Source organism: Octopus bimaculoides, chromosome 2, assembly GCF_046866305.1.
Source record: "Octopus bimaculoides isolate indiv1 chromosome 2, ASM4686630v1, whole genome shotgun sequence".
In the NCBI taxonomy this organism is placed as follows: domain Eukaryota; kingdom Metazoa; phylum Mollusca; class Cephalopoda; order Octopoda; family Octopodidae; genus Octopus; species Octopus bimaculoides.
The window spans coordinates 78,473,019-78,485,340 of record NC_142929.1 but is presented as its reverse complement, the minus strand read 5'-3'; the positions used below and the strand labels follow the sequence as shown (position 1 = coordinate 78,485,340).

At 34.9% G+C, this 12,322-nt stretch overlaps 1 protein-coding gene across 1 annotated transcript in view; it reads right to left on the bottom strand.

Moving 5' to 3' along the window:
- Positions 1 to 11,362, bottom strand: part of LOC106868410 (exostosin-2) — a 72,648-nt gene extending 61,286 nt beyond the window's left edge. Inside the window, exon 1 of the mRNA XM_089347082.1 lies at positions 10,824 to 11,362. Within this exon, the coding sequence (XP_089203208.1) occupies positions 10,824 to 11,326 (503 nt within the window). The 5' untranslated portion in view covers positions 11,327 to 11,362. The remainder of the gene's footprint in view (positions 1 to 10,823) is intronic.
- Positions 11,363 to 12,322: the final 960 nt, after the last annotated feature.

Genomic DNA, 12,322 nt, shown 5'->3' with positions numbered 1-12,322 from the left:
GGTTCGCAATGAGCTGTACCACCATACAAACAATGTTGTTTGTTATCAGTCCTCCATAAAAAACATGTCTGACCAAGGGTAATAAATATTACCTTGCAGTGAAATAGGTGAAAGTTGGAACAGCAAGGGCATCTGGTTGTAGAAAAGCTGCCACAAGTTCTGTCTGACCCATAGAATCATAGAGAAAGTGGACATCAAAATAGTGATGATGATGTTGATGATGATATAAGATATTTTTTCCTTGAATGCAACAAATGTAAAAACTTTCATTAAATCTCTTTCTAAAGGATTATACAGAAACTAGTTAATATGAAATGAAGCATGACATTGGATATCTTACACAAATGTATTGGCCATGTTAGCTTCAACTTGCTTCAATTCATTTCACTGTTTTCTCTCTCTTTCGTTTTGTGTTCTTGCTTAGTGTAAAAACCAATTTCTCCAAACCCAATAATATAAGTATTTTTGCTGTTCATGTAATGTTAAGCTTAGCCTAGCAACCATACTTTCTCTCTCTCTCTCTCCCTCTTTGTATATGTGTCATTTTTCATCATATGTTTGTCTTCCTTTTACTTTAATTTTAATATTAATCCATAGAACCTTAATTCTTTATAATAATGACATAAAGAATAAAAGGTGGGGAAGGCAGGTGAGGATCAATAAAAAAGGAAAAATAAATAAAGCTATATTTTGTACTGCTAAACTCTTTCATTGCCTTTTTCTTTTCCTTTCTTCCTGTTGTATGTTTTCCTTTTAGGTTATTCCTATTGCCATCTAACAATATATATTATATATATATATATATATATATATATATATATATATACACACACATACATACATGCATACATACATACATACATACCTAACTATCAACCTGTATCTAAAGAGTCAGCAACTTATCTATCCATCTTGCTGTTTATATCTAGCTATCTATCTACATACCACATTACATATCTATATCCCTATCTATATGTATCTATGTACTCATATCTAACAAACCAACTTAGCATCAATCTCCTCACTGTTTATATCTATTTTTCTATCTATCTACATCTCTATCTAACTACATTTCTATCTAACTACATCTCTATCTATCTCTTTGTTTCTCTTCTATTCAATAAATGCCTTCTATTAAAGCACAGGCACTTATAACATTAAGCTAGAGTGTGATTTATTCTCCTTGTATTGATCTTACTTCAGACCACCACAACTCACCCTGAAAGGCAGACACAACAACACTACAATAAAAGAACAGGTTAAATAAAAAGATTAAACTGCCACGTTGAACTCCTTTAAATATGTCACCTTCCACCTAGGTATCAGTTAAAACAGCTGGGAATTATGTTGCACACACATAAATATGCATACACATGAGTGAACATGCACACACATGTACACAAACAAAAACCAAAAGAAATAACATCAAATAAGGCAGTTTCTAGTTCAGTGAACAAGGCAGAACTTTAAAAGTACCTGATACTTTAAACATTCAATTGATATACTTCTAGAAACTTCTGCTCTTCAGCTCCTTACTGTTGCTAAATAATATATAACCACAACAATCTCTCTCTCTCTACACACACACCACTAAAGACATCTACGAATGAGAATTATTTGCTGTCACTTCATATATATTTTATTTCTTTACACCTTTTCCTTATATTTCCTTTCAATTGTTGTTAGTTACAATAGCTTTCACCATCTTTTATTTTTATTTTTCATAGCTATTACATTGATTTTTATTTTTTTCATTTCCTAAATATATATATATATATATTTACAAATTGGAAGCAAATGTTCTGGTTCAGAAGTGTTCCAGAATTAGCAAATGCTAGTAATAAGTTTGGAGCACATAAGTTCTGTCTAGACTGGTGGGGTCAGCAAGCCTTTAATATCATTCACCTATTGATGGAATCAGTGAAACCTTATTGTAATTCCATCCAGCATCATGTAAATTTCTAAAATAAAATTTTAAAATATAATTAAGAAAAAAATTTCTTGATTTTAAAACAATAATTCCTTCTTTCCATCATGGTATTACTGTATTTTAATAAGAAATATCTAAGGTGATTAATGAAAAATGGGTGCAGGTGTGGGGTAAGAAGTTTACTTCCCAGCCACATGGTTCTGGGTTCTGTTCCACTATGTGGCACTTTGGACAAGCATCTTCAACTATAGCCTAGTGCCAACCAAAGCCTTGTGAATTGATTTGGAAGACAGAAAACTGAAAGAAACCCATTGTGTGTGTGTGTGTGCACTTTGTGCTTGTGTTTGTGCCCCACTATCACTTGACAACTGGTGTTGGTTTGTTTACATCCCCATAACTTAGCAGTTTAGCAAAAGATGACTGGTAGAATAAGCACCAGGCTTTAAAAAATTAAAACTGGGATTAATTTGTTCAACTAAACCCTTGAAGATGGTGCCTCAGCCTGGCCACAGTTCAAAGACTGAAACAAATAAAAGATAAAAAGATACTTAATGAAATTCATAAAGAACAATAAAAACTCAGTCTACTAATATTGATATAGTTGGAATATTTAATATGTGTTTGGTGAGCACTACTTATTTCATTGATATTTGGCTGGAAATTAATGAGTTTTGGCCTTATTTTACCTACTCTCTTCAAGATTCACTTCACCAATAATTCAGCATCCTTAATGCTCAAAATTGCTTCAGGCATTTATTGACCGATTGAAGTTAATACTAACTATCTGCAAGCCCAAAGTCTAAACCTTCATAGTCTTTTCGTTACATAACTGGTCAACCCTTTGATGGCAACAAACTCAAAATCAGCCCTGGTTCTATAACATAAACTTCATGTTTTTGAAATGATCTAAATCAGAACATTCCATTAAAATTTCATATTAATCTATATCCCAAACATTAGCTTAATAATGAGAAAGTTATTTTAATAAATGTTTCGTTAATTTCAAAATGAATTGAAAGAAAGGCAGTGTATTTTAACAAAAACAATGTAACACAAGGATTAAATGAATAAGCCAACAGGCTAAAAAAGAAGTAATGACCAAGGTAGAAAGCTGTCAAACTGACCAGGCTTCTTTTGGTTACAGTCTTCCAAATCCATCTACAAAGCTTTGGTCATCCCAGGGCTACAGTAGAAGACACTTACTTGCCCAAGGTGCAATGCAGTGAGATTGAATCTGAAACCACATGGTTAGGAAACCAACTTCTTAACCATGCATTTATACTTGAACTAAATTTCTTTTCAATTATCTAGTTATGGATTTTTGATTGAGCCTTACAAGTAGACAAACGTACAAGTAGGTCATTTGAAATCATTGATCTTAAAGGCTGTTAAATCCAGCTGTTGAATATTCTTTACTCAATGATGTAACAGTATATTATTTTACAGCAAGTCGATATCATAATGCTTCAGTTATTACATGTTATTATAAACATGGGAAACATTTTAAGTTAAGCAAATACTTACTCAACATGATATTGAACAACTGGTTTCATGATCATCATTTAACATTTGTGTTCCATGCTGATATGGGTTGGACAGTTTTGAGTTGATTTACTTGACTAAACGTTCAAGGAGGTGCCCCAGCATGGTCACAGTCTAATGACTGAAACAAGTAAACGATAAAAGATAAATAGCTAAAATATCAACATCACTTAATAAACTGCTTTTTAACATTCTGAGTTCAAATTCTGCTACGGTCCTTCTTTTAAGGTTGGTAGAATAAAGAACAACTAAAGTCCTGAAGTCAATGTAACTGACCTACCCGTCCTCTCAAAAATGCAAATCTCGTATCAAAATCATTATTATTACTGCATCATTATCATTATTGAAGATGAAAGAAAAAAATGTTTAAACAAAATGATTGGTACAGGATAATGAATGGAATCAGGAATCATAAAGGATAGACAGAAGGAAGAAGAGACAGACAGCAAAGAAAGAACAATACAGAAAACGAAGAAGCTAAGCAAGCCAATTAGACATAGAGAGAGCAGTGTAGATAAAGACAGAGAAAGGAAAGGAGGGAGAGTAACAAAAGAGAATGAGAAACTGTAAAGAAAGAGGGAGGTGAGTAATAGTTGCTGCTGCTGATGAATTACCTACATTCTAGGAATTTCATCAACTGTATGTGGGGGAGGATGAATGTCAATCAGGGATATATAGCATTCAGATTGAGTATTCATGTAAGTGTTGTTCTTGTTTAGCTCCAAGTAGGCCCTGCAGAAGATCTTTAATCAAAGGCATTCCAGTCATGGCCATTTAGTCTTTTATTTTCACTACACTGGACTACATTGTACTTTTTTTGTAAGGCAGTAGGGTATAATTTGAGAAAGATTTTGCAGTAAATATTTATTATTACACTCATTTACAACTATCATGTGATTGTTAAAATAAGACACACACATGATGGACTCCTTTTAGTTTCCATCTACCAAAACAACTCACAAGGCTTTTGTCAGCCTGGGGCTATAGAAGACACTTGCCCTAAGTGCAATACAGGTGAACCTAAAAGCAGGGGATTGGAAAGCAAGTTTCTTAACTACACAGCCATACCTGCATCGGTTCCAAACACTCCAATGGACCTTACCATAAAAAAAAAAGAAAGAAAAGTATTATAATTACCTCATTTCATCCAGATAAGACTTTGAAGGTTTTGGAATGATAATGAACCTTGGAATTGTTTATAAATGTAACATACAACATTAGTAATCTCTGATTGGTAGACTTTCAGAATAGCTATCACTGCCTCAGAGAGAAAAAAAGAGCAAGGAATTGGGTGATTGTTTCTTCAAAGAATTTTTGTTCTAAGAAATTTATTTATTTTACATTTTTGCCTTCAAATTCTGTTCCCTTTTCCAATAAAATTTAACTATTATACCCATCTCATGTGATGGGTGTAATAGCAAAAACATTGATTTTGCTGCTATTTCTAGCAGGTCAAACGACCACTTTGAGGCTGCTTCATTAACTCATGATGTGTGTGTTGTGTATGGATGTGCATGTAATACTTAATCAATCAAAAATGTTAATTGGTGACGGCAGTATGAAGAACTGAAATACACAGCAATTAAACAAGACATACTCCTTCAATCTCTCCACCCCACCCTCAGTAACAGAACGGACTTCCTTGATTGACTGTTTAAATATAATTTTAATAGAAATACTTCATTTCTGTTAGACGGACTCATCAGTTGTCACGGGATAAAAGGAAAATGAGACAGCAATTTAAAGAAATTACCAAAAATAAAAACTTGTGAAACACACACACACTATTCCATGTCTGCCTAAAAGGCTAGCTTGACAAAAAAATACAAACCACAACACAGGTGCAGGCATGGCTGTATTGTTAGGAAGTTTGCTTTCTGGCCACATGGTTTCAAGTTCTGACCAACTGCATGGTACCTTGGACGAGTGACTTCTACTCTAGCCATATTTCAACCACAGCCTCATGAGTGGATTTGGTAGATAGAAACTGAAAGTAGTCTGTTGTATATATGTGTGTCATCATCATCATCATCGTTTAACGTCCACTTTCCATGCTAGCATGGGTTGGACGATTTGACTGAGGACTGGTGAAACCAGATGGCAACAGCAGGATCCAATCTGATTTGGCAGAGTTTCTACATCTGGATGCCCTTCCTAACGCCAACCACTCAGAGAGTGTAGTGGGTGCTTCACTGACAAACAAGCAGTGTTATTTATTTCTAGTATTCCTTGCTGTGGAGAAATATTACCTTGCTTAGAAACAGGTAAGAGCAGGCAACAAGAAGGGCCTCTGATCATGGAAAATCTGCCTTAATAAAACCTCATCAGCCCCATGCAAGCAAGGAAAAGTAGACATTATAATGATGATGTTGATCATCACAAGTATAACACACACGCACACAAACACACACATATATTAGTTTCAAATTTTGGCAAAAGACCAGAAGTTTTGGGGGAGGGGCCAAGTCAATTAATCAACCCCAATGATCAACTGGTACTTATTTTATCAATCCCAAAAGGATGAAAAACAAAGTCAATCTCAGCAAAATTGGAACTCAATGTAAAGACAGATGAAATGTCACTAAGCATCTTACCTGACATGTTAATAATTCTACCAGCTTGCCATCTTAGCACACACACACACACACAAATTGAAAGCAAGACATTGATATTTCCTTACTAATGTTGTATGTTACATTTATAAACAATTCCAACATTCATCATCATTCCAAAACCTTCAAAGTCTTATCTAGATGAAATGAGGTAATTATTAATACTTTTCTTTCATTGCTTTTTTTATTATGGTAAGGTTGATTGGAATGTTTGGAACAGATGCAGGTATGGCTGTTTAGTTAAGAAACTTGCTTCCCAATCTCATGCTTTTAGGTTCACCTGTATGGCACTTAGGGCAAGTGTCTTCTATAGCCCCAGGCTGACAAAAGCCTTGTGAGTTGTTTTGGTAGATGGAAACTAAAAGGAGCCCATCATGTGTGCGTGTGTGTGTGTGCCTTCTTATTTTAAAAATCACATGATAGTTGTAAATGAGTGTCAGTCTTACAAGCAAAGCCATTCATTTCTAATCTTCCATGAAAACATGTCTAGTTATGGGGAAATACTACTTGCTTACAAACAAATGAGGTTTGGAAACATGAAAGGCTGCTGCCCAAAGAAAATCTGTTTCAATGAATTCCATCAGAACCTTGCAAGCATGGAAAAGTGGACATTAAAATGGCAATGATGATGATGATGATGATTCATTGGAATGTTCTGATGTCTATTTCTCCTTTCTTTATCATCATCATTTTATGTCCACTTTTCATACTGGGATAGATAAGACAAATTGCCACAGTCAGAATCAGTACATATTCTGAAGTACTGCTTATGTAGATAGGTCACAGTAACTGTATCTCAGTTAGTTTCTACAGCTGGAAGCCCTTCCTAACAGCAGCCATTTTACAGATAAGTGTACAGGGTGTGTTTTTCATGGCAGTAGCATTAGAGAGATAGCCATGTCTTTGACAAAACAAAAGAGTCTTCATAACCTTAAACTTTACAGCGTGTTCAGAGCAAGCCCTATCAGATTGTATACAAAAAGCATAGAACGACATCTTCGATATAACCAAAAGGATTTTACATACCTGCTAATGAAATTTACACCTCTGCTTATGAATGTTTGTCCTCTATGCTGGCATGGGTTGGACGATTTGACAAGAGCTGGCAAGCCAGAGGGCTATACTAAATGCTACTGTCTGTTTTAGCATGATTTCTATGGCTGGATGCACTTCCTAATGACAACTATTTTACAAAGTGTACTGAGTACTTTAGTTGTTACACCAGCACTGGTGGGGTCACCAAGTAACTTGCAAGACAAGACAACGTCCCCTTAATTGGTGACAGGGAGTATCAAGGGAGGTAACTTTGTACCAGTTGATGAGAGGTTAAAAGACTGATAGAAGGACAGAGATAGGTGTCTTGCTGTAGAAGAGATACAAGGATATCCCAGTTGGAGAAAAAGGGAGGAAGATAGAGATGAGGAAGGTAGGACAGATGGTGGTGAATATGATTCAGAACACAGCTTCAAGGCGCAGTGGAGAAGAATAAGTGAAGTGATACAGAGGATTGTACTGAGGGGGTGGGGACAGAGAGAAAAATTTCATAAGAATATGAGGGGAGATGGTTAGATGGGATAGAGGTGGCTGTAGTAACTAAAGGTGAGAGATATAGGAATGGCTCAGGGGGAGGGATTGTTACATACATGACGGCATTGGGAATGATAGAGGATAAAGGAAGTGTTAGGAATGGAGTATAGCACAGAGGAAGGAGCTTGACTGGAAGAAGATAATGAGGAATGGAAACTGTTTTGGGGAGGGGAGGAGAGGGAAGGTAAAGAAAGGGTAGGTGTGTAGTTTGTACTCACTTTGCTTTCAGGTGATTATGGTAGTTGAATAATATCAGAGATAAAGAAGTGAAGAGTGTAGAGAATGAGATGTGGGGGAAGTTTGATGGGAAGAGCAGTGAGAACGGGGCAGAGCTTTGCACATACAAGCATTTACTAAGGTGGTTTTAGGATATCAATTCTATTGTGGTGGGTAGGTTTTAGTTATTAATAGAGATTCCTCAGGTGATGAATGAAAGACTTAACAGCATACCAACCTAAGTGTTACATACTATTTGTATCTTTTCACATTTCAAGTTTAAATCATACCAAGATTAATATTGTCTTTAATCCTTCTGGAGTTGATAAAATAAGTACCTGTCATTTCCCATAAATGGTGATGTCAATGTCCAATGTAACATAAATTCATCTGTAAACATGAATATCGACAACTTCATGAACTACATGTGACATACAAAGGCCACGTTAGATCTTATATTGAAACACCCACACAAGAATAGAATCTATATTAATGATAAAATATAATACAAAACTCAATTACAAATCTTAACACATCCTATTAATTAATTAATATGAAATACCATGACCAAACCATTTCCTGATTGCTGAGAGATACCAGATGTCAATAGTCACAAGAATTTTCCTTGAACCTTTTAATATCAACCTGTCTGAGACTGCCTTTTATCTTATGATAAAACTTCTTGTTCAAAGTGATCTAAATTAAAACCTTCCATCAAAATTTCATGTTAATTTATTTATGTATCAAAAACCACTTTAATAATGGTTTCAAATCTTGGCACAAGGCTAGCAGTTTCAGAGGAGGGGTTAAGTTGATTGCAATGACTCCAATGCTCAACTGGTACTTATTTTATTGACACTGAAAGGATGAAAGGTAAAGTCAACTGTTACAAAGTTTGAATTCAGAATGTAAAGAAACAAAATGCCGCTAAGCATTTTGCCCAGCACAGTAACAATTATGCCAGTTCACCACCTTATACCAACCAGTTTAATAATGACACTGATTTTACTAAGTTTCTTCTTATTTTCAAAATTAATTGAAACAAAGGCAGCATATTTCAACACAAGAGTTGACCCTTCATTAGTCACATGGGGTGTGTTGTTAGCTGAATTTTTTTTAAATGCTCGTAATTTCTAGTTGGCAACTTATTTTTTGGCTCCCTTCCTCTACTCTTCTGACTCAGTGAGTGTGTGCTGCAGGTTGTGTGGTGCAGTTGCGGCTCAGTTGTCATGGAAGGTAGACATCATTTTGTCTAGTCACCCCATGTGACTAACACAGTTCAAGTTTTGATTTAATGCATATTGTAACGGAGATTGCTTGTTATGTTATTTTTTCATGTTAATATTCATCACAGAGATAAAAAAAATTCCACAAAATGGTGTATTCTGTGCATATTTTCAAAATAAATATGATCTGAATCTAAGATTTTTTAGTTTTTCCTTAATTTTATAATTTATTTTATTGTATTGTTTTATATCAATCAGCTACAAGGGTTTCAAACTTCTAAGCAGTGATTTCAGATATACATTCTGAACCAAGAGAATGAGTATATTTTACATAATACTAAAACTATAAACGTTTTTGTATTGAGGTGGGTAAATACCCCATGTAACTAACCATGTTCAGCAAGGTCAGGTGACTAATGAAGGGTTAATAATAATAACAAATGAGAAACAGAAAACCCAACATTCCTATGATTTTTGCCACATGTGTGTGCCTGTGAAGGGTGCATCATACCCTTAAAAGAAGTTAAAATCAGTATTGTAAAGTAAATGAAACATTTGCTAGTTTTCCAGTAGTGATACCTACTTTCAGCCAGATGGAGTGAACAAATGAGAGTTACAAATCAAGTAATTAGGGAGAGGGTATATACTAAATGCCATACAGAAAAATTTTCAAATAGGTGCAAGTATGGCTTGCTTTGCAACCATGTGGTTTTCAGATTCAGTCCCACTGTACAGTATCAAGGGCAAGTATATTCTATTATAATCTAGGCTTTGTGAGTAAATTTAGTAGACAGAAACTATGCAGAAACCTGTCATATATACATGTGTGTCCCACACTGCATGAGTCAGATGGAATTTGTTGAGGCATATTTTCTATAGCTGAGATACCCTTCTTGTCACTAACTCTCACTTATTTCCAAACAAAGTTTGTTTGCATTCCCATTACTTAGCAGTTTGGCAAAAGAAACTGATAGAATAAGAACCAGACTTTCAAAAATATATACTGGAGTTGATTTGTTTGACTAGACCCTTCAAGGCAATGCTCCAGCATGGCTGCAGTCCAATGACTAAATCAAGTAAAGGATAAAACAATTAACTGAAATTTGCTTTTTAGTTAGAGAAGGAAAACCAAAACCTGGTGTTAGCTGTGACTCTTGATTAAAAGAGGAGATAATTCCCAAAAAAATTTCCATACTTGGAGAGAAAAAATATCTGTTCTTTGTTAGCAGATAAGGTGACAGCTGCAGACATGTTATAGTTTTATTGAGATGCAGGCATGATTGTGTGGTTAAGAAGTTTGCTTCCAAGCCACATGATTTCAGGTTCTGTCCCACTGCATGGCACCTGAGGTAGGTGATTTCTACAAGAGCCCCCAGGCTGACCAAATCCTTGTGAATGGATTTGATAGAGAGAAACTGAAAGAAGCCTGTCATGTGTGTGCATGTGTATACCCTTTTCTTGACATATGATGGTTGTAAATGAGCATCACCATCATACAAGCAACACTGTTCATTTCCAGTCTTCTGCAAAAAAAAACATACCACAACATGGGGAAATATCTTGCTTGAAAATAAGTGACAATTGGTGGCAAGAAGGGCATCTCAGCTGTAGAAAATATGCCTCAACAAATTCCATCTGACCCATGCAAGCATCGGAAATTGAATGTTAGATAATGATGATGATGATGGAAAATAGAAAAAAAGTACTTACGAATGTAATGTTGCAAGGGCTTGTCCCATTTCTTCACTTCTAAAAGTGTTTTGATTTAGCATGTCAATAGATGGAACAAATATACAAGCAGACTCCGGCGAAAGTGTATAAAATGGACTATTAGCAATTGTCTGTACTATTTCCATAAATTCAGGAGAGATGGGCTGAGAAATACCAATTCCTTTCTCATCCACAAATTTTTCAAAAGGATATATGTAAACACTGATTTTGGTATCATCATTGTATCCACAGTGGTAAACATCCATACATGTGTGGAAGATGCAGTCTTGGTTATGAGGTAATGGCTGGGAGCTAGTTGACAGGATTTTAACTTCTCTACTTTTTTCAGCAGTTTGAAAATTGAAATGGTAAACTTCAGATGGCTTGTTTGAATTAGGCCAAAACAAAATGGCACTTAGCAGTAATACAAACAATAATATTAATATAAAGAATTGGTAATTGTTTTTATAAAATGTTCGCACCACTCTAGTTCTCCCAACCATGGCTGGTAATTATTTTTTTAAGAAAAAAAAAAACTGAAAAAGAAAGAAGAAAATGTGAACTGAAAATATTTGCAAACTTTATGAAGAAAATAAAGTGCAGGTACAACATCATTTTCCAGAATCTTTGGTTCCAAATCTTTTCAGGAATATTGATTTTTTCTGAACCTGTGCTGGTCACCTTGGTCAACACACTCTAAATTAAACAAATATTAAATTTACTTAAATAATTAAATGAAACACAGGTACCTGTACATTAGTGTGAATTGTAGGAGGTTCCGGAACATCAGTGTCCAGAAAGTTATTGTACCTGTATTTCATAAACACTAAGAGAGTTTACATGGAAGATAGGAATTATGGATTTACTATGAAACTATTCAATTATCAAGAATTCTCCAATTATTTATCCCTTTCATTTACCATAGGCACATGCATAATTGTGTGTTGGGAAGCCTACTTCCCAACTATGTGATCTTAAATTCAGTCCAACTGTACAACACTTTTGGCAAAGATCTTCTGCTAATATTGCCAGACCAACCAAAGCTTTGTACAAGGATTTGGTAGGTGGAAACTGAAAGAATCTGGTCATATATATATATATATATATACATATATATATATATATATATAGTTCAAGTTTACAGAAAACAAAAGATGATGACAGATGTAGGAACAACAAGCAGGTGTATTAGTTTAATGCTCAGAAAGAGTGGAAAATTTATTTATGTTTTGAGCCTATGCTCTTTGACAGAAAGGATTAAGAGGGAAAAAACACAGAGAGAATGAAAAAAAAATATACAGAGTTCAATGGTCCACCATGATGAGATGTGTGTGAGTATGAACATGCAAGTGCACATGAGTGCTTGTGTCACTTTGCCTTGACATTGCATGGTAGTTACAAATGAGTGTCACTGTCATACAATCAGTGTCATTCATTTCCAGTATTCTATGGAAACATGTCTGGCCACAGGAAAATATTATCTTGCTTGAAAATAGATG